Source organism: Dipodomys spectabilis, unplaced genomic scaffold, assembly GCF_019054845.1.
Source record: "Dipodomys spectabilis isolate Male_0828 unplaced genomic scaffold, ASM1905484v1 ptg000261l, whole genome shotgun sequence".
NCBI lineage: Eukaryota > Metazoa > Chordata > Mammalia > Rodentia > Heteromyidae > Dipodomys > Dipodomys spectabilis.
This window is the reverse complement of record NW_024870938.1, coordinates 377650-400257: the sequence shown is the minus strand read 5'-3', so window position 1 is coordinate 400257 and position 22608 is coordinate 377650. Positions and strand designations below refer to the sequence as shown.

The following is a 22608-nucleotide window of genomic DNA, read 5'->3' as shown; positions in this document are numbered from 1 at the left end:
GCTTCACTTGGCTTTTTTGAGCAGGATCACACTTGGGCCATACCTCCAGCTTGGCTCTTTGTTGGTTAATTAGAGATGGAATCTCCATGACTTTTCTGCCTAAGCTGTCTTGAAACCTCATTCCTCTAAACCTCAGCCTCCTGAGTAGCTGGGATGACAGGCATGAGCCCACCTGGCTCTCTCACTTTGGGTTTGAACTAAAGGCCTCATACGTGGTAGGTAGGTGTGCTATCACTTAAGCCACACTACGGCCCTTTTTGAATACAGATTTTTCAAATAGGATCTCACTCCATCCCCATTCCCTGGGGTGGCATTGAACTATGATCCTCCCAATATCTACTGGAATTACATGCACGAACCACTGTACCAGCCCTTATGTGTGTGTGCGCGTGTATGTGCACGCACACGCATGTGTGTGCATGCACAGGTCTGCACACATGCAGACCCTGGGCACTGTCCCTGAGCTTTTTTGCTCAAGGCTGGCTAGCTGGCCCAGGCTAGCTTTGGGATCCTCAGATGTCAGTCTCCTGACCAGCTAGGATTACAGGTGTGAGCCACCAGCACCTGGCTTCTCATTGTTTTGAAGCAGGGTTTGTGGCCCAGGTTGGCCTTGAAGACAATCCTCCTGGCTTCTGGGATTATAGAAGTATACCGACATGCCTGGCCATTTTCTGGAAAGGTTCTAATATTCAAGATAGGTAAAGAACTCTTAAGGTGGCTGGGAAGGTGGCTCAGTGGTAGAGTGCTTGCCTCACATACATGAGGCCCTGGGTTGATTCCTCAGCACCACCTAAACAGAAAAAGTCAGAAGTGGTGCTGTGGCTCAAGTAGTAGAGTGCTAACCTTGAGCAAAAAAACAGCTCAGGGACAGCGCCCAGGTCCTGAGTTCAAGCCCCAGAATTGGCAAAAACAAATAAAAAAAAAAAACCAAAAAACTCTTAAAACTCAACAGGTTATATTTTAACTGTTAAGGTGTTTTTTTTTTAATTACTGTTGAATTTTAAGGGTTCTTCATTATTCTAAATAAAATAAAAGGCAAGTAAAGCATCTAAGTAGACTTTTTTTTTTTTTTTGGGTCAGTCGTGGGGTTTGAACTCTGGGCCTGGGCGCTGCCCCTCAGCTCTTCAGCTCAAGGCTAGTGCTTGAGCCATAGCCTCACTTCCAGATTTGTGAGTGGTTTATTGGAGATAAGAGTCTCATGGACTTTCCTGTCCAGGCTGGCAGATCTCATCCTCCTGAATAGCTAGGATTACAGGCATGAGCCACCAGCACGAAGACATTTTGTTTCCAAAGAAGGCATACAAATGGTTGATGGGCTGGGAAGGTGGCTCAGTGTTAGAGCACTTGCCTTGCATGCATGAGACCCTGATTCGATTCCTCAGCACCACATAAGCAGAAAAAGCTGGAAGTGGCATTGTGGCTCAAGTGGTAGAGCACTAGCTTTGAGCTGAAGAAGTCAGGGACAGCGCCCAGGCCCAGAGTTCAGGCCTACAACCGACAAAAAAAAAAAAAAAGGCTGATAATCATATGAAAAAATATTTGACATCCTGAGCCATTAGGAGGACATATCACCAGGATAAGAAGCCTCATTCCCACCACGAGGGCAGCCACAGCTAACAACTCGGGATGTGCAGAGGGGAACCAGCCCACACAGACCTCCCGAGTGACCAACAGCCCATTCTTCTGTCTATACACAAGACATGGAATACAAGACTCACACAGGAGTGTTTACACTTCCACAAGGTGTTCATTGTGGATGAATGGTTAAACACCTAGTATGCCACGATGGACGTGTGCATAAAGAAGCCACAGAGAAGTGAGGCTGTGCTTGGGCCGCCTCCGACTGGCTGACTCCAGCGTGCTGCGTGTGTGAACAAAGCTGCCATACAGGAGATGCTGCACTGCAACCCCATTTCAGTGAAATGCCCAGGACAGGCAACTCTGCAGAGACAACGTAGGTCAGTGGCCGCAGGGGCTGGGAGAGGCCCGGCCAGCCGCGCGGTGTGACCTGATCCAGCCATCTTTGTCATTGCCATGACTTGTGACCCTAGTTACCCAGGAGGCTGAGATCTGGGAACTTTACCTCAAAACCAGCTGGACACAAAAGTTTGCTAGACCTTATTTCCAGAATAACCAAAAAAAAAGTAGGGTTTGGAGGTGTGACAAGTTTGGTAAAGTACCAGCCTGGAAAGCATGAGCTGGGTTTAAGCCCCAGGAGTAAGCAGGTGGTATGTGGAGATTTTTATGCTCTTGAATAAAAGTCAAGAAAAGCAATGAAGTCGCCAGCCTGAAGCCTCTCCCCGCCGCGCGGCCACTCACCCTGCCAGGAGCAACGAGGTTGTCTATGCCCGCCAGGCCCCGCTGCAGCTCCGCCAGCTTCTGCAGGTGCTCCATGCGGGCCAGGCTGTGCTGGAGCGCAGAGGCCACCTCGGTGACGGCCTTCAGGGCGTCTGTGTGGAAAAGCACTCAGACCTCCACCCGGCCTTGTGCAGAGATTTTATTGTTTTGTTTTGTTTTTTTGTCGGTCCTGGGGCTTGAGCTCTGGGCTTGGGCGCTGTCCCCGCACTCTTCAGCTCAAGGCCAGCGCTCTACCGCTTGAGCCACAGCTCAACCACTCCAGTTTTCTAGTGGTTTATTGGAGATAAGAGTCTCACAGAAGCCGGGCGCTGGTGGCTCACGCCTGTAATCCTAGCTACTCAGGAGGCTGAGATCTGAGGATCGCGGTTCAAAGCCAGCCTGGGCAGGAGAGACCGTGAGACTCCTATCTCCAATAAACCACCAGAAAACCGGAAGTGGCGCTGTAGCTCAAGTGGTAGAGCGCTCGCCTTGAGCTGAAGAGCTGAGGGACAGCGCCCAGGCCCAGAGTTCAAGCCCCACGACCTACAAAAAAAAAGAGTCTCACAGAGTTTCCTGCCCGGGTTGGCTTTGAACCGGGATTCTCAGATCTCATCCTCCTGAGTAGCTAGAATTACAGGCATGAGCCACCAGCACCCGGCTGAGATTTTAAAGGGTGCTTTTTCTTGGGGGGTGGGGAGGGAGGTTGGTCCTGGCGAGGGCCTGGGCACTGTCCTTGAGCTTCTTTTGCTCGAGGCTAGCATAAAGGGTGGTTTTAATCGCAACATTCTACTCAGACTCCTGCAGGACCAGGCTTGCAGCCTCCGGAAATCTCTCAAAGCTTTGGCCCAGCAGCGTTAGCTTTGCTCAACCCAGGCTGTGGAAGCACAGTCTGGTGGGGGAAGCTCAGGCTCTGTACATGATGAGCAGTATTTGCTCCTTAAAGGATAAATGCTTTGCACCTTTTAGTGCAATTTTCTCTAGAACAGAGGAGCAAATACTCATCTTAAATTTGAGCAAAGGTCAGAGCTGTAGAGTCAGGAAATAGATCACCATGACAAAACACAAAAGTCAGATGCCGAGGGCGGCAGCCTGGCAGGGCAGCTGCGTGGCTGCCCCCCTCCGCCTCACCTCTGCCCTGCCCCTGCCCCTGCCCTGCCCCTGCCCCGCCCCTGCCCCTGCCCCTGCCCTTGCCCCTGCCCCACCCCTGCCCCTGACCCGCCCAATCCTGCTCTGCCCTGTCTGGTCCTTGCCCCGACCCTTGCCCCATCCCACCTCCGCCACGTCCTGCCCCTACCCCTGCCCCATCCCGCCTCCGCCCTGCCTACTCATCCCCCATCCACACCTGCCTTCTGCCCACAGGACTGCCATGGGACTGCCCACAGGACTGCCACGGGACTGCCCAGGGGACTGCCACGGGATTGCCACGGGACTGCCCACGGGACTGCCATGGGATTGCCATGGGACTGCCCACGGGACTGCCACGGGACTGCCACGGGACTGCCCACGGGACTGCCATGGGATTGCCATGGGACTGCCCACGGGACTGCCACGGCGCTACCCACAGGACTGTCCACGGGGACTGCCCACGGGGACTGCCACGGCGCTACCCACGGGACTGCCACAGGGACTACCCACGGGACTGCCCATGGGGACTGCCCACGGGACTGCCCACGGGACTGTCCACGGGGCTGTCCACGGGACTGCCCATGGGACTGCCACAGGGACTGCCACGGGGCTACCCACGGGGACTGCCCACGGGACTGCCCACAGGACTGCCCACGGGACTATCCACAGGACTGCCACAGGGACTGCCCACGGGACTGCCCACAGGGCTGTCCACGGGACTATCCACGCGACTGCCACGGGGACTGCCCACGGGACTGTCCACAGGGCTGACCATGGGACTGCCCACGGGACTGCCCACGGGACTGCCATGGGGACTGCCACGGGGACTGCCATGGGGACTGCCCACGGGACTGCCATGGGACTGCCACGGGGACTGCCATGGGACTGCCCACGGGACTGCCATGGGGACTGCCACAGGGACTGCCATGGGACTGCCATGGGGACTGCCCACGGGACTGCCCACGGGACTGCCATGGGGACTGCCACGGGGACTGCCACGGGGACTGCCATGGGACTGCCACGGGGACTGCCCACGGGACTGCCATGGGACTGCCCACGGGACTGCCATGGGGGCTGCCCACGGGGACTGCCATGGGGACTGCCACGGGGACTGCCACGGGGACTGCCATGGGACTGCCATGGGGACTGCCACGGGGACTGCCATGGGACTGCCCACGGGACTGCTATGGGACTTCCCACGGGGGCTACCCACGGGACTGCCATGGGGGCTGCCCACGGGGACTGCCCACGGGGGCTACCCATGGGACTGCCCACGGGGGCTACCCACGGGACTGCCCACTGGACTGCCACGGGGACTGCCCACGGGGGCTACCCATGGGGGCTACCCACGGAACTGCCCACAGGGGCTACCCATGGGACTGCCACGGGGGCTGCCCATGGGGGCTGCCCATGGGGACTGCCCACGGGACTGCCTGCCTAGGTCGTTTATGAAAGTGGTATTTGCTCGCAGGCAGCAGTTTTCTGTACTAACGTCATGCTACAACTGAAAGTCCAACTTGCAGGTTAAAAAGGCTCAACTACTTTCTCTAACACAACTCTGAACAGAGAAAGTCCACTTGTGTTTCAGACACTTCCAACAGATCCCTGCCCAGGGCTTCTGGACTGACACCCCCAGAACTCGTGTCCCTCTGGGAGGTGCACCCCCCCCAGGACTCAGGTCCCTCTGGGAGATGCACCCCCCCCAGGACTTGGGTCCCTCTGGGAGATGCACCCTCCCAGGATTCAGGTCCCTCTGGGAGATGTACCTCCCCCCCCCCCCCCAGGACTCAGGTCCCTCTGGGAGATGCATCCTCCCAGGACTCGGGTCCCTCTGGGAGATGTACCCCCCCAGGACTCGGGTCCCTCTGGGAGATGTACCCCCCAGGACTTGGGTCCCTCTGGGAGATGCACCCCCCCCCCAGGACTCAGGTCCCTCTGGGAGATGTACCTCCCCAGGACTTGGGTCCCTCTGGGGGATGTACCCCCCCAGGACTCGGGTCCCTCTGGGAGATGCATCCCCCCAGGACTCGGGTCCCTCTGGGAGATGCATCCCCCCAGGACTCGGGTCCCTCTGGGAGATGCACCCCCCCAGGACTCGGGTCCCTCTGGCAGATGCACCCCCCCAGGACTCGGGTCCCTCTGGGAGATGCATCCCCCCAGGACTCGGGTCCCTCTGGGAGATGTACCCCCCCAGGACTCGGGTCCCTCTGGGAGATGTACCCCCCAGGACTTGGGTCCCTCTGGGAGATGCACCCCCCCCCCAGGACTCAGGTCCCTCTGGGAGATGTACCTCCCCAGGACTTGGGTCCCTCTGGGGGATGTACCCCCCAGGACTCGGGTCCCTCTGGGAGATGCATCCCCCCAGGACTCGGGTCCCTCTGGGAGATGCATCCCCCCAGGACTCGGGTCCCTCTGGGAGATGCATCCCCCCAGGACTCGGGTCCCTCTGGGAGATGTACCCCCCAGGACTCGGGTCCCTCTGGGAGATGCATCCCCCCAGGACTCGGGTCCCTCTGGGAGATGCACCCCCCCCAGGACTCGGGTCCCTCTGGGAGATGTACCCCCCAGGACTTGGGTCCCTCTGGGAGATGCACCCCCCCCCCCAGGACTCAGGCCCCTCTGGGAGATGTACCTCCCCAGGACTTGGGTCCCTCTGGGGGATGTACCCCCCCAGGACTCGGGTCCCTCTGGGAGATGCATCCCCCCAGGACTCGGGTCCCTCTGGGAGATGCATCCCCCCAGGACTCGGGTCCCTCTGGGAGATGCACCCCCCCAGGACTCGGGTCCCTCTGGCAGATGCACCCCCCCAGGACTTGGGTCCCTCTGGCAGATGCACCCCTCCCAGGACTTGGGTCCCTCTGGGAGATGCACCCACCCCATGCATCGGTGTGGGGGGTGGCAGCAGCAGGCAACCCTGGCCCTTGCCTAGCTCTGGAACTGTGCAGGGCAATCAGTCCCCCATGCTGTTGGCATTTGGGGCCAAGAAGGTCCTTGCCCAAGGGTGGGGGGCAGGACAGGCACTTGGTGGAGCAGACCTGGTCCTCCCCACCGGATGAGGGGAGGGAAGGGCAGAAGCTGGTTCTGCCCTGGGGCCCTGGCCTGCCACTTCCCAGCTGCGGAGGCCCAGCCCCCAGGTCCAGCGCTCTAGCTCCACAGCCTCCCGCCCCTCAGGCAGAGGGCACAGAAGGCACGGGGCGTGGTCACACGCACCGCGGCAGTTGGCGTGGTCCGGGTGTCCGGGTGGGTGGTGAGCACACAGCCGGCTGAGCAGCAGGCGGTAGTGCACCAGCCGCTGAACTGGCTTCAGCAGGAATGTGTTGAGGGGCAGGTAGCAGACCTTCTGGAGCTCAAACTCTCTATACACGGCCTCCAACTTCCGGCAGCCCTTGGAAGCCTTTTCCAGTTCCATCAGGACTTCATCATGTCTTTGGAAGTAACTGGTGAACTCCTGTGGAAGCAGGGGAAGGCATTTTGGTGAAGAGACCGGGTGGGTTCAATGGGAAGTGGCCTGCGGCCAGTGCAGTTCCCAGAGTGCCGAATCCCGAGAGGTCGAACAGGGCCAAGCAACCTCCGTGGGATCTGCATATGGTGGACTTCACTCTGACTCCGGCCACAGGGCCTCCTTGCTTCTTGTAAATGAAGACAGGTTAGAAGGAGCATAGCTTGCCTCATGGGACTCAGTAAGCATGCACTGGGCAGGGATTAAACAAGCCCCCTTCAAGCTCTGCTCAATCCTAAGTGTACCTGAGAGAGAAAAGTGGCCACAGCACCTCACTGGAGAGGGAGTCACCATGATGATGATGCGGCAAAGCGCACACACGTATGGATTCTGACTACCCTCCTCAGAGACATATTGGACTACACTAGTCCCTACATTCTAGGTTTCGAGACTAAATTTATTTCCACAAACATTAAACATAATCTATGTGGATTAAACAGACTGGTGTCTATTTCTACTTTAAATTAGGACAATGCTTTTGTGTAAGTTGAGCCTTGTAATGACTCAGCTTCTGAAACACAAGTGCAGGCAGAGGGAGGCAGGGACGGCCGGAAGCTCTTCCGGTCAGCACCATCGAGACCCACAGAGCTGACTGGGCCCTCAGGAGTTGGGGGTGCGGTGCGTGGCCGTGTGAAGCTGGGATGCAGCATGGGGCTCAGCAGTGCCCTGGGCTACAAGTGGCCGCCATGCCCCAGGCTGCCACAGGGTGGACTTCTGGGCAGCCTGGGCCGGAGAGGCTGGCTCCAGGTCTGTGTGGTAAATACCAGTGTGGGTGTGGGGCCAGTACTGCGGGTGTGGGGCCAGTACTGCGGGTGTGGGGCCAGTACTGCGGGTGTGGGGCCCGTACTACGGGTGTGAACCGTGGTGGGGACAGGACTGCGGGTGTGAACCGTGGTGGGGCCAGTACTGCAGGTGTGAACCGTGGTGGGACGGTACTGCGGGTGTGAACCGTGGTGGGGCCGGTACTGCGGGTGTGAACCGTGGTGGGACGGTACTGCGGGTGTGAACCGTGGTGGGACGGTACTGCGGGTGTGAACCGTGGTGGGACGGTACTGCGGGTGTGGGGACAGTACTGCGGGTGTGAACCGTGGTGGGGCCGGTACTGCGGGTGTGAACCGTGGTGGGGCCGGTACTGCGGGTGTGAACCGTGGTGGGGCCGGTACTGCGGGTGTGAACCGTGGTGGGGCCGGTACTGCGGGTGTGAACCGTGGTGGGGCCGGTACTGCGGGTGTGAACCGTGGTGGGGACGGTACTGCGGGTGTGAACCGTGGTGGGGACGGTACTGCGGGTGTGAACCGTGGTGGGGACGGTACTGCGGGTGTGAACCGTGGTGGGACGGTACTGCGGGTGTGAACCGTGGTGGGGACGGTACTGCGGGTGTGAACCGTGGTGGGGACGGTACTGCGGGTGTGAACCGTGGTGGGGACGGTACTGCGGGTGTGAACCGTGGTGGGACGGTACTGCGGGTGTGAACCGTGGTGGGGACGGTACTGCGGGTGTGAACCGTGGTGGGGACGGTACTGCGGGTGTGAACCGTGGTGGGGACGGTACTGCGGGTGTGAACCGTGGTGGGGCCGGTACTGCGGGTGTGAACCGTGGTGGGGCCGGTACTGCGGGTGTGAACCGTGGTGGGACGGTACTGCGGGTGTGGGGACAGTACTGCGGGTGTGAACCGTGGTGGGGCCGGTACTGCGGGTGTGAACCGTGGTGGGGACGGTACTGCGGGTGTGAACCGTGGTGGGGCCGGTACTGCGTGTGTGAACCGTGGTGGGGCCGGTACTGCGGGTGTGAACCGTGGTGGGGACGGTACTGCGGGTGTGAACCGTGGTGGGGACGGTACTGCGGGTGTGAACCGTGGTGGGGACGGTACTGCGGGTGTGAACCGTGGTGGGGACGGTACTGCGGGTGTGAACCGTGGTGGGACGGTACTGCGGGTGTGAACCGTGGTGGGGACGGTACTGCGGGTGTGAACCGTGGTGGGACGGTACTGCGGGTGTGAACCGTGGTGGGACGGTACTGCGGGTGTGAACCGTGGTGGGACGGTACTGAGGGTGTGAACCGTGGTGGGGACGGTACTGCGGGTGTGAACCGTGGTGGGACGGTACTGCGGGTGTGAACTGTGGTGGGACGGTACTGCGGGTGTGAACCGTGGTGGGACGGTACTGCGGGTGTGAACTGTGGTGGCTCCATCATGGCACTGACATATTCTTAGAATATTCTCTTCATAGACCTCTAAACACTCAAGAAGAAATCCTGAGCTACGAGCCCACACCCTTCCACCCTAGCTACGGGGAGAAGCCTGTTTCCAGGAAATGCTATTCTCTGGCAACACAGTGAGGGGATCCCTGTTCTGTAAACTCCGTTCTGGAACACTGCATCCTGAGGGGAACCAGGGTCTGAAACTTTCTATCTGGAAGGACGGACAGGACAGTGTCTAGGAAGCCCACTTCTGGGGAGGCCCAGTGTGAGGCTGTCATGAGGAATCATGTTTGGGAGAACCTGGATCTAGGAGACCTGAGTTTTGAGAGGAACGTCATGGAAAAAAAATAGTGCTCTTCAGGATCTGTCAGTCATACGGAGCACAACTGGCTGTGAGCCACCTGTTCTAGGGGGTCCTGGTTCTGAGGGGAACTGCATGCTCAGGGGCGCCACATGCTGGGGCACTCTGCTTGAGGAAACTGGGCGCTGGGGGGAACACCAGGTGTTCGAGGAACCACATGCTCGGGGGACCGAACCATGCGCTAAGAGACGCTGTTATGAGGGGAATGCTGTTCTGGGGAAAGATACTCTGAGATGAAGCCCGTTCTGAGGAACAATGCTGATGGAAACCTTTTCTCAGCAGTACTGTAGTGGCAGGACCTTGTTTTGAGTGAAATACTGTATCAAGAAACCCTGTGTGGGGCATACTCTGTGTGAATGTGTGTGCACACGCACACGCGTGTATGTGCATGTGTGCTGGTTCTGGGGCTTGAACTCAGTCCTAGAGCTTTTTTTGCTCATCGCTATTGCTCTACCGCTTAAGCCACAGTCCCACTTCTGACATTTTGGTGGTTAATTGGAGATAAGAGTCTCACAGACTTTCCTGTTCAGGCTAGCTTTAAACTGCGATCCTCAGATCTCAGCCTCCTAGATGACAGGTATGAGGTACTGGCCCCTGGCTTGGGAATACTATTTTAAGGAGATTTTGTTCTGAGAAGAACCTTGTGCTGAGTGAACAGCCATCATCTTGTGATGAATACTCTTTTTAGAAGAAGACGTTTATGGGGCAGGGCACTGTTTGAGGAGTCCTGTTCTGAGGGGACTGGTGTTCTGGGAAAAGGTATCTAAGGGGAAGGCTGCCTGCCTGGACACACGTTCTGAGGGAAGGCAATACTCCTCAATGGAGTGCTTTCCCTGGGGAAATGCAGTGCGGAGGGCTGACCCATTCAGAGGAGAAATGTAGAAGAGTTCTGAGAACACTGTGTGAGGCGACCCAGCTCTGTGAGAAGCCCTGTGGGGCACGGTGAGAGGAAGGGCACTCTGAGGGGAAATCCGCTCTGAGGACAACATCTCCTGGAAGTGACAGTGCTGGGCGCTCTGAGAAGAAAACACTGTTGGGAGGGGAATTCTACTCCCGGGACCCTTGTTCTGGAGGGAATTCTGTATTGGGGAATCTTGCTGTTTTTGAGGAGGAAGCAGCTTGGGGGATCTGCTCTGGGGAGTTCTAGTCTAAGAAGAAATCTATTTTAGGAAATTCTGTTTTGAGGAGAATTATTTTTCTGAGATGCTATCTTAAGGGAAATGCTATACTGAGGGGAATGCTGCTCTAGGAAAATGAACTATGAGGGGAAATCTGTTTTGAGGAACATCTGATATGAGAACGCCATTTTGAAAGAAGCTCTGTCCTGGGGGCTTATTCTATGCAGTGCTTTCTGCTCACACTTAGGGAAATGCCTGTTAAGAACAGCGGCACAGTGTGAGGGCAGTGTGTTTTTGTGTGTAACTTCTGTGCGAAGCCCCACGTCGCCACACAGATGTGTCCTACCTTTAACTGACGCATGTTTCTGAGCAGGATGTCCCCAATTCGCTGGTGATCGCCTTTCACCTGGGCACTGATGGGCCCTTCCCTGGAGTGGAGGAACAACGAGGTTAGAAACCCATGTGATACTACTAGATACTCTGCTCAAAACGAACTATACAACGCGTGGGAGAGGATGGGAGGGAAAAACTGGGAGAGTAAGGGAAAGGATGGCACTGTTCCAAAAGAGATGTATGTAACTGTCACCAAAAAATAAAAATTTAAAAAATAAACCATGAGCTGGGCACTGGTGGCTCCTGCCTGTAATCCTAGTTCAAAGCCATCCTGGGCAGGAAAGAAAGCCCAGGAGACTCTCATCTCCAATTAAACCATCAGAAAACTGTAAGTGGAGCTGGGATTCAAAGTGGTAGAGTGCTAGTCTTGAGCAAAATTGCTCAGGGACAGTGCTCAGGCCCCAAGTTCAAGCCCTATGACTGACAAAAACAAAACAAAACAAAACAAAACAAAAAAACCATGAAAGCATCAGGATTTGACGGGAGCTGCTGCTTGCAGTCATCTGGTCTTGAAACAATGTCTTGCTCTATAGTCTAAGCTGCCTGTGGGTTCCACCTATGCTTCTGCTTCCTAACTGCTGGAATTACAGGCAGAAGCTCCTGTATCTGGGGGGTCACAGTTATATGAGTAGAAGGGCTTCTGTGTTACCAACAATTATTATGTGTCTGTCAATGTTCTTTTTTTTTTTTTTTTTGTCGGTCATGGGGCTTGAACTCTGGGCCTGGGCGCTGTCCCTCAGCTCTTCAGCTCAAGATGAGCGCTCTACCACTTGAGCTACAGCACCACTTCCGGTTTTCTAGTGGTTTATTCGAGATAGGAGTCTCACCGTCTTTCCTGCCTGGGCTGGCTTTGAACTGCGATTCTCAGATCTCAGCCTCCTGAGTAGCTAGAATTATAGGCGTGAGCCACCGGCGCCTGGCTTGTCAATGTTCTTAAGAAGATAGTAACCACATTAAAAAACAGCATGCTTTCTTGTTTCTGTGTGTGGCAGCGGTGAAGTCTGAATGCAGGGTCTCATGCATTGACAGGCATGTGCTCTAGCTCTTGAGCCACACCTCTAGCTTGTTTGTTCTATTTTTCAGGTAGGATCTAATGTTTTTGCTGGGGATCAGTCTTGGATTATGCTCCGCCTCTCTAGGTCCCCCATGTAGCTAGAATGACAAGAGTGTGCCACTGTGCCCAGCTTATTGATTGAGATGGGGATCATGCTAAATTTAAGCTGTGATCGCTCCAGTAGCTGGGATTATCTATGTGCACCACCACACCTAGCCGATTTTACCTTCTTTTAACTCTATCCTTTCATTTTCTTTTCTAGAACATGACCAACAAAGTTTACTGTTATATTCCTAACCTTCCCTATATGATTTTAAAATATACTGGAAGGAAAATGGGTGCTGGTGGCTCAGGCCTATAATCCTAGCTGCTCAAGAGGCTGAGATCCATAGAGTGTGCCTGAAGTGGAGCACTGGCTCAAGTGAGTGACCAAAAAGTTCAGGGACAGTTCCCAGACCCTTTCATTCAACCGGCACCAGTAAAGAAACAAACAAATAGTTGAAATTTAAACATATAAAACATAAAATAGATCACTGTATCTCTGTTCTATATACACTGGAATGGGATGATGCTTCTTCTGAAGCTGGAAACTCCTCAAAGGGGTGATACGGCAAGGCTGGGAGGCCATCCGCAGGCCGTGACTCGGGCTGCTACCTGGGGGTCCCGGGCAAGGGCCGCTATTGTATGCGGGTGGGAGCCCTCTAGGGTACAGCATCATTACCAGAGTGCCAGCCTCTGTTCCACCTCGTGGAGGAAGCCTCTGTGGAACTCGTAGACAGGATCGATGTTGGAGAAGAGCAGCGTCGTGAGGGCTGCAGGCATGGCGTCCTCCTTGACCACGGCACTGCGGAACCACTGTGGGGAGCAGGGCATGAGGGCAGGCAGGGCCTCCGCTAGACCCCGCCGGGCCCAGCACCACACCGTGGGGAGGACCGGCCGGCCGTCCCCCCTGTTGACCATGTGTTCAGGTCAACACTTTCAAATGGACACAGTCTCAGCTTTACAGTTCTGCCAAAAGTTGGACCTCAACATTGTGACCTGCTATAGATCATGCCTCAAGACAGACATACGTAAGATTTACATATACATATCTTCTGAGTGGCAAGAGGCATTTCTTAGGAGGGGGCTTGTGTCTGTTTAGACGTAACACATATTTAAAAAAAAGCAATCAAGCACTTAGGCTTCATACCACAGTAATGACTTCTAAATCCTTCAGGTATGTCCGCTCTGTCGAGAGGATCTCCTTTGCTATGAAATAGGCCTCATCTTCTGGCACACGCTGTAAGAAGCAGAGATCGCTATGAGCGTATGTCTGGGTCTGTATCCCTTCCATGTTCACGGAGAATCTGCAGTTGGCAACCATTGCTTTCTTCAGCTCAATTCATATTCTCATAGAACTTTTGGCCATAGTGTCTAAAGGAACTTATTTGTAAGTGAAAACGTAGTCATAATTAAGTCTGGACATATTTCCTTCACTTATTTTTCTTTTATGTTATTCTTTTGAAGAGAAGTTGTTCACACACACACACAGACAAATAGGGCTGGAGCTTATTATTTGTTTTGTGGTAAAAGTATTATTCATCCATCACTGCCAGTGGAATAGCTGGTTACAGACAAGAGCTGTAAGTGTATATGTATAGCATATATGCATATGTGTGATTATAAACAATTAAACCTAACTCACTAAAATGCACATACGTGTGCCAGAGTCCCAGGCTAGCTGATCACTTCCTGAAGCAGGCCCCAACCCTGGGCCCTGAGTGCAGTGATGGCCCAGTCCCAGAAGCTCCTAAGCCCTCCAGGCCAGTGCTGCCTGGTGTTCAGGTGTCTGGCGGGCAGTCAGTGATGGGCACAGGTGCCATGCCACCTCCTGCGGAGTCTGTGTGAGAGATGGCGTTAGACAAAGAGCTTCAAGGAAGCATGCCTGCAGGAAGGGAGTGTTGGTTCAAGACTTCCCCTACACTTGGCTGCACCTTTATAGCCTCTACCTTTATTCTTTTTTTTTTTGGGTCCGGTCGTGGGGCCTGAACTCTGGGCCTGGGCGCTGTCCCTCAGCTCTTCAGCTCAAGGCTAGCACTCTACCACTTGAGCCACAGCGCCACTTCCGGCTTTTTTCTTTTTGCTTATGTGGTGCTGAAGAATCGAACCCAGGGCCTCGAGCATGCAAGGCAAGTGCTCTACCACTGAGCCACCTTCCCAGCCCCCTCTACCTTTATTCTTACTATATTCTTCTTGGATGTACATTCGTTGCCTTTATTCTCATTTTGGCTATTTTTCTATTGATCCGCAAACAGAGCATGTTGTATCTTTCCAGTTCAATAGAGACGGCTTCTCTAAGTAATAAAGACTAAGACCAAAGATTAAATGTGGGCAATGCCCCAATCAATCTATCATCTGATGTGACATTGCCTCCAGAAACGCCTACAACTTCACAAGCGGTTCTGCAGCTCACGCATAGTAAATATAGAGACTTAAAATTTCCAGATATGTCCAACAGACAAAATCAATGAATTAAACTGTTAGAAAGAGTTATCCCAGTAGTTCAGAGAGTTCTAAAAAAAAAAAAAGGGATCTCTGATTATAAAAGAAAAAGATTCTCCCAACAGTTATGATTAAGTTTAGTCCAATTACGTTATAGGGAATAGATGGTGGTTTCACACAAAATACAAACTTAGTAACATCATGTTTCCTGGACCAACTGAAGAACCATTTCCTTATACAGGAGCTTATAAAGATGAAAATAGTTGGATAAAAATAAAAATAAAAAGAGTACAATATAAGTTCAGCCCTGTCTTAGGTTTGTTAATTATTAAACATAAAAAGGCTGAGTAGATGACGCATTCTATTAAACAATATATGCTAGACTTGTTTCGCACCACTTAGCTTAAACAGTTGGTGGGGCTGTCATCAATTTTCATGTAATTCATCAATGCTTTGCCTTAAAAAAATTGATTACGTGCTTAAATAAATGAAGAGTCTATGTCACAATCACACACTGCATAAAAATGTTAGTTCTCCTCAATGAAGATACACTCAGATGCAGCTTTTTTGAGTCTGTGTCTGTCACCTCGCTGACTCCTTTGCCCACCTATCCCGAGATCCAGTGCTCCCAGTGCTCCGGCCGAGCTGGTCCGTCGCACACAGGGACCTCACCTGAGGACCCTCACACTGGCCTGTGGCTGCCGGCCCTCCTCCACCCTCTTCCATTGCAGAGACCCTGGCTGCTTGCCCTGCGCTTCTCCAGAGCAGACAGGCCCGGAAGCCCCTATGGACTGGGCAGCTCCCACAGAGACCTGGGACAGGGCCTGGATCCCAGGTCCTCACACTCACTATGCCTCAAAGAAGCAGAGCCAGTGAGGGGGAGGGGAGCACAGGTGGGGCAGGGGAGGATGGGAGCGGGGCTGGGAGAATGAGGGCAGGCTACGGCCTTGCTCGGACTGGACAGCGTGAGCTGGAAAGCAGGGCAGAGGTCAGAGAGCAGGGGTGAGGTGGGTGGGGCAATAGGGGATCAGATGGGTTCTGGAGGGGGAAGGAAAGGCCTCTGGAGGAGGCAAGACACCAGGCTCTGGTTAGACACTCAGGGTACACTCGAGTCGGGGGGCACTAAAGTTTGGGGACACTTGGCGTTGGGGTACACTCAAGGGACAGGATACACTCGGGGTGCATTCAAGATTGGGGTACACTCTGGGTTGGGGTACATGCCAGGTTGGGGTGTACTCAAGGTTGGGGTACACTAGGGGTTGGGGTGCACTGGGGCACTCGGGGTTGGGGTACACTTGGGATTGGGGTACACTTGGGGTTGGGGTACACTCGGGGTTGCGGTATACTCGGGGTTGGGGTATACTCAGGATTGGGGTGCACTCAGGGTTGGGTGCACTCGGGGCACTCGGGGTCAGGGTACACTTGGGATTGGGGTGCACTCAGGGTCGGGGTGTACTCGGGGTCAGGGTACACTCGGGATTGGGGTACACTCGGGGTTGGGGTACACTTGGGATCGGGGTGCACACAGGGTCGGGGTGCACTCGGGGTTGGGGTACACTCGGGATCAGGGTATACTCGGGGTTGGAGTAAACTCAGGGTTGGGGTACACTTGGATTGGGGTACACTCAGGGTCAGGGTACACTCAGGGTTGGGGTGCACTCGGGGTTGGGGTGTTTGGGGTTGGGGTGCATTCAAGGTCAGGGTATACTCAGGGTCAGGGTGCGCTCAGGGTCGGAGTACACTTGGGGTGCACTCGGGGTCGGGGTGCACTCGGGATTGGGGTGCACTCAGGGTCAGGGTGCACTTGGGGTTGGGGTACACTCGGATCCGGGTATACTGGGGTCGGGGTGCACTCAGGGTCAGGGTACACTCAGGGTTGGGGTGCACACAGGGTCGGGGTGCACTCAGGGTTGGGGTGCACTCGGGGTTGGGGTGCATTCAAGTTCAGGGTATACTCGGGGTCAGGGTGCGCTCAGGGTTGGAGTACACTTGGGGTTGGGGTGCACTTGAGGTCAGGATACACTCAGTCGGGTGCACTTGGGGTTGGAGTACTCAGTATTCTCAGGTTCAGAGGTGCACTCGGGGTTGGGGTGTGCTCAGGGCTGGGGTACACGGAGATGGCTTTTGGTGAGCTCTGCAGCAGCCAGTGAGGTGGTGCTGGGCAGATGTGGCGGGTGAGGGATGGCCACCAAGAGGAAGGGCGAGGGAGGAAGATCAGGGCTGAGGAGGCCCCATTTGGTGCTTAGGCTCAGGAGAGCTACGGCAGGCTCACGGAGCCCCCGTGGATGAAGGAGGGCAGCCGAGCTCACCCGCGTGCCCTGCGCCCATGCCTGATGGTAGAGGTGGCTCCCTCCACGCACTGCTGGGACCACTCCCAGCCCACCCAGCAGTGAGCCGGCCGGCCCCTCCCGGAAGCCATGCCTCCTCCCAACACTGCCCCCTAGGGGAGGGCACAGGCCCTGCTGTGTCCACGCGGTGTCCCCATACTGTCCCTGGGGCACTGACCCTCCACCCCAGAAGAGAAGCTCAATCCCCTTTCCAACCTTTGTACTTGGGAAAAAAAAGGGGGGGGGGGGGTTGTGGTGTTGTTTTTAATGGCCTTTTCAAGTCCAAATTCAGTAAGATCCTTTATAAAGTCCTATCTCTACTGACTGGGTCGGTGTGTTCCATGAACTCCCTGGGGTGAGAGATGGCTGTGGTCTGCAAACCCCTGCAGACTCTGGACCCTTGCTACCAACCCCACAGCTGAGGCACAAGGACTGTGGACATGGACACCCACCCACTGGCCTGGGATGCAGGGGGGTCCCACCCAGGAGAGACTACCTCCTAGCTGCAGCTACCTTTGCAATGGGTCCCCAAACACTTAACTCTGCGTGTTGTTCTACAGAGACAGGCTCCCCAAGTTCCAGACCAGCTCCTCACTCCTGGGACACGGGTCAAAACACAGCAAGAAGGGTGAGAGATGGCCTGGAGGTGCACTGTTGGTGACCACACACTGCACTTCCCCACAGCCTCCACCTTCCCGCGGGACGCAGTGGCCTACACAAAGCCAGCAGGAGGGTGGGAAGCACCACAGCCAGCTGCCCTGCCCCAGCAGCACCCAGGCAAGCACGCTGCGGGTCAGGGCCACGGGGGCGGCAACCGAGAATGGGGACAGGGCACCCTCTCCACTAAAGGACGCACCGGGGCAGTTCTCAGCCCATACACATGGTGGGAGGGCACTTCCACCATCTCTGGCTCAGTAGAGCACTTGCTTAGCATGTATGAGGTCCTGGATGAATCTTTAGCACTGTGTGTGTGTGTGTGTGTGTGTGTGTGTGTGTGTGTGTGTGTGTATTGCACATACCTATTTACTGTAGTACGGTAACATATTAAGTTACTTTTAGCTGAGTGCTGGTAGTTCATGCCTGTAATCCTAGCTATGCAGGAAGCTTAGATCTGAGGACTGCGGTTTGAAGCCAGCCTGGGCAAGAATATCTCTGAGACTCTTATCTTCAAGTAACCACAAGAAAACCACTGTGCTGTGGCTCAAAATGGTACAGTGCTAGCCTTGAGCAAAATAGCTCAGGGACAGCAGCCAGGCCCAGAGTTCAGGCCCCACGACCAGACCCTCCCCCCCAAAAAAAAGTTACATTTAGCTGTATGCCAGTGGCTCACACCTGTAATCCTACCTACTCAGGAGGTTAAGGATCAGGATTCAAAGCCATTCTGGATAGGAATGAGACTCCTATTTCTAATTAACCACCAAAAAGCTAGAAGTGGTTTCTGCATGGCAAAGGATGTAGTTACTAAACTAAAATGATAGATCTTTACAAGTATTACATCTGACAAAGGCTTAACATCCTAAATATACAAGGAGAAGAATCTAACCCCACCCAAAGCCAATAAACCAATCACTAAATAGGCAAAAGAGCTAAGGAGAGACTTCTCAGAAGAAGATGTAAGAATGGCAAAGAAACATAGGAGGAAATGCTCATCATCTCTGGCCATAAAGAAAATGCAAATTAAAACAATACTGAGACTCTATCTCACTTCAGTTAGATTGGCCAACATCATGAATTCTAACAACAAATGTTGGTGGGGATGTAGGGAAAAAGGGGCCCTGTTGTGCCCTGTTGGTGGGAATGTACACTACCACAGCCACTCTGGTCAGCAGTCTGGAGGTCTTCTCTAAGACCCAGCCATACCACTCCTGGGCTATCTACCCAGAACTTCACAAGCCAGCATGCCTCACGGCTGCAGTATTCACACCAGCCCAGTTATACAAACTGCCCAGAGGCCCTACAATGATGAGTGGATCTAGAAAATGTGGTACGTATACAGAAAGGAACATTATGTCATGTGCAGGGAAATGGAGGAACCTAGAACAAATCATGTTAAATGAGAATGATGCCAACTCAGAGAGACAAATGGTATACATTTCTTCTCATTTGTGGAAGGCAGATTTAAAATACACCAGGACATGATATGTTATATAGGGCAGTAGGCATCCAGACACAGGGAAACCAAAGGAGGATATTCATAAGAGAGGAACACAAAGGCACAATGTCTCTGTGCCTCAGATCATGTAAAACTATTGATGGGGCTGGGAAGGTGGCTCAGTGGTAGAGCGCTTGCCTTGCATGCATGAGGCCCTGGGTTCGATTCCTCAGCACCACATAAGCAAAAAGAAAAAAGCCGGAAGTGGTGCTATGGCTCAAGTGGTAGAGCGCTATCCTTGAGCTGAAGAGCTGAGGGACAGCGCCCAGACCCAGAGTTCAGGCCCCATGACCGGACCCCCCAAAAAACCCCCAAAACTATTTATTGAAATGAAGTCTAGGGGGGCTAGGAAGGTGGCTTAGTGGTAGAGTGCTTGCCTTACATGCATGAGGCCCTGGGTTCCATTCCTCAGCACCACATAAGCAGAAAAAGCCAGAAGTGGGGCTGACGCTCAGCCTTCAGCTGAAGAGCTGAGGGACAGCGCCCAGGCCTAGCTTTCAGGCCCCAGGACCGACCAAAAAAAAAAAAAAGAAAGAAAAAAAAGAAAAAAAAAGAAATGAACTCTAGGAAATGGAAACATGAGTTTTTCTTTGTTAAAAAAACAAAAAGCCAGGGCTGGGAAGGTGGCTCAGTGGTAGAGCGCTTGCCTTGCATGCATGAGGCCCTGGGTTCGATTCCTTAGCACTACATACGCAAAAAGAAAAAAGCCAGAAGTGGCGCTGTGGCTCAAGTGGTAGAGCGCTAGCCTTGAGCTGAAGAGCTGAGGGACAGCACACAGGCCCAGAGTTCAGGCACCATGACCAGACCCCCCCCCCCAAAAAAAAAAAAGCCAGGGCTGGGAAGGTGGCTCAATGGTAGAGCGCTTGCCTTGCATGCATGAGGCCCTGGGTTCGATTCCTCAGAACCACATAAGCAGAAAAAGCTGGAAGTGGAGGTATGGCTTAAGTGGTAGAGTACTAGCCTTGAGCTGAAGAGCTGAGGGACAGCGCCCAGGCTCAGAGTTCAGGCTCCAGCACTGGCAAAAATAAAAAATAAAAAAGGCAGAAGTGGAGCTGAGGCACAAGAGGTAGAGAGCTAGCTTTAAGCAAAAAAGGCCCTGACTTAAAGCCCTGGAGAAACGCACCCAGAAAAAAGTGACTTTTAAGGACAGATTTCCTCTAAGCCATTTTTTTTTTTGTACTGAAGAAATTAAGTTTCCAAAATAAATGTCTACAAGACAAGCACAGGGGATCAGCAGGGGCCTGTGTTCTGAGGAGGGCGTGTGCCAGCCCAGGCCTGGGCCTCCTGGGGCCCAACCCCCCATCTTCTGGTTCTGGGGCTGCTCAGGGCAGGCACTCAGGGAAGGAACGCCCAGCCTCATGCCTTGTGGGGCGCGTCCATCCGGGAACCCTGGTCTCAGTTAATTCACTGTTACAGCTTAATCTGGAATGTTCTTCATGTACTAAGGCTTGGGTGGAGCAAGGGGGACCCCTTGAGGTCCCTGGGGACATGCTCCCACAGGGGTGAGGCTCCTAACCCTGGCCTAGCCATGACCTCCACCACGACTGACACTCAGGCCCAACACAGCAGGGCCAACAGGCCATGGATGTGACCTTCAAAATGGAATCCCACACCGCCTTCCCTGTTGGAAGAGTTGCTCATCATCTCAGTGACAGGCACAGGAGGCGGATGAGCAGGGCGCTGTGGAGGGCAGGCCTCTTCTGCGGCAGACCCACTGAGCAGGCCCCACGCCCTCTCTCTTCTGGCTGATGCTCCCCCCCCCCCCCCCCCCCCGTGCCCCTAGGCACAGCTGGAGCTCATTTTAAGCTGGGCCTCTCTAGACCTTTCTTGTGGCCCTTCTGCCCAGCTGTAGCCTCCGGTGGGCCCTGTAGATTGTATCACCTGCCACGAGACGGGAGGCCACTGCACGTCTCCCGTACGCACGAGCCAGCCAGCGGCTCTGCCTGCTCACCTCACCATGGCTCCACTCACGCCGCACTGCAGACACGCACAGCCACAGCCCTGCTGCTCCCCAGCCAAGAACCCACTCCTGCCACGAAGCACAGGACTGGCTCTGCTGCAGGCTCCGCACCCTCACCAGCTTTTGGCCAGAGCCCCACAGCTCTTGGGTCTCCCATCTGAGAACCTCCCGACCCCCCCACCCCCAATCCCCTAGTTGTTTACAGTCTTTTCCAAGTCACTAAATGGTCAGGATGGAAGCAAAGAGGGAGGCCGGAGCAAGGAGAGGGGGAGGAGGCAAGAAGAGGGGGAGGGGAGGGGGAGGAGGTAAGAGGAGGGGGAGGAGGTAAGAGGAGGGGGAGGTAAGAGGAGGGGGAGGAGGCAGGAGCTGGGGGAGGGGGAGGGGGTAAGAAGAGGGGGAGGAGGCAGGAGCAGGGGGAGGGGGAGGAGGTAAGAAGAGGGGGAGGAGGCAGGAGCAGGGGGAGGGGGAGGAGGTAAGAGGAGGGGGAGGAGGTAAGAAGAGGGGGAGGAGGCAGGAGCAGGAGCAGGGGGAGGGGGAGGGGGAGGAGGTAAGAAGAGGGGGAGGAGGCAGGAGCAGGGGGAGGGGGAGGGGGAGGAGGTAAGAAGAGGGGGAGGAGGCAGGAGCAGGGGGAGGGGGAGGGGGAGGAGGTAAGAAGAGGGGGAGGAGGCAGGAGCAGGGGGAGGGGGAGGGGGAGGGGGAGGAGGCAGGCTTCCCTGGGTTGCAGCTGTCTGTCCTCTTCCTGTTAACAAGAAGCCTCTTGAGGCCCAGGAGAACCCAAAGGTCCACGTCTTGCAATAGTCTGCTGGGGATGTGCGGAGGCTCACGGGTGGTCCTGAGGCAGCGCCCTTCCCCATCTCCATGTGCTGTGGACAGCATCTCAGCAGAGGGAAGGTTTGCAAACCCCTCAGCCCAAGAGGCTCACCTTGTGTTTCAGCTCCTCTTGGTCATCCATCCACCTTCTACCAGCACTGCTAAGGACAGGGCTCACAACAGGGGACAAGGCCTGCTCGGCCGGGCCCAGGCCCGCCGGAAGCGCAGGGCTCAGGCTCTGCAGGCTCCTCTGGCTTGAGGGTGGAGGCTGAGGACTGTCCATGGAAAGGCCTGGAAATGAACGGGCAGGGGTGGAGCAGGAATGAGAAGGGCTGCGGTGCTCACCACACACTAGAAGTAGCATCAGGACTCAGACCGCAGCTACCACTTTCAGGGAGTGTATGTGCAAGCCTGGCACATGCATTTCTACATGGAACATGCTGGAAACAGGCTGATGGGTGAGCTGCCCAGTGCTAGGCACCAAGAGATAGTGTGGGTCTCAACGCCTCTTGTGTGTCTAGGCATTGTTTCTTTCACTCTGGAGATGTAGCTATGATGAAAAGTGCCACCAAAACTGAGACAGCAGGGGCTGGGAAGGCGGCTCAGTGGTAGAGGGCTCACCTCGCACGCCTGAGGCCCTGGGTTCGATTCCCCAGCACCACAGAAGCAAAATGAAAAAAGCCAGAAGTGGCGCTGTGGCTCAAGTGGTAGAGCGCTCGCCTTGAGCTGAAGAGCTGAGGGACAGCGCCCAGACCCAGAGTTCCAGCCCCATGACCGGACCCCCAAAAAACA

The 22608-nt window shown here is 55.0% G+C and overlaps 1 protein-coding gene across 1 annotated transcript in view; it reads right to left on the bottom strand.

Moving 5' to 3' along the window:
* Window positions 1-22608, bottom strand: part of Farp2 (FERM, ARH/RhoGEF and pleckstrin domain protein 2) — a 118271-nt gene that overhangs the window by 8795 nt on the left and 86868 nt on the right. Inside the window, exons 14-19 of the mRNA XM_042699654.1 lie at window positions 21929-22107; window positions 13276-13365; window positions 12808-12941; window positions 10986-11067; window positions 6673-6910; window positions 2320-2450 (exon numbers count right to left, since the gene is read on the bottom strand). Coding sequence (XP_042555588.1) covers window positions 2320-2450; window positions 6673-6910; window positions 10986-11067; window positions 12808-12941; window positions 13276-13365; window positions 21929-22107 — 854 coding nt within the window. The remainder of the gene's footprint in view (window positions 1-2319; window positions 2451-6672; window positions 6911-10985; window positions 11068-12807; window positions 12942-13275; window positions 13366-21928; window positions 22108-22608) is intronic.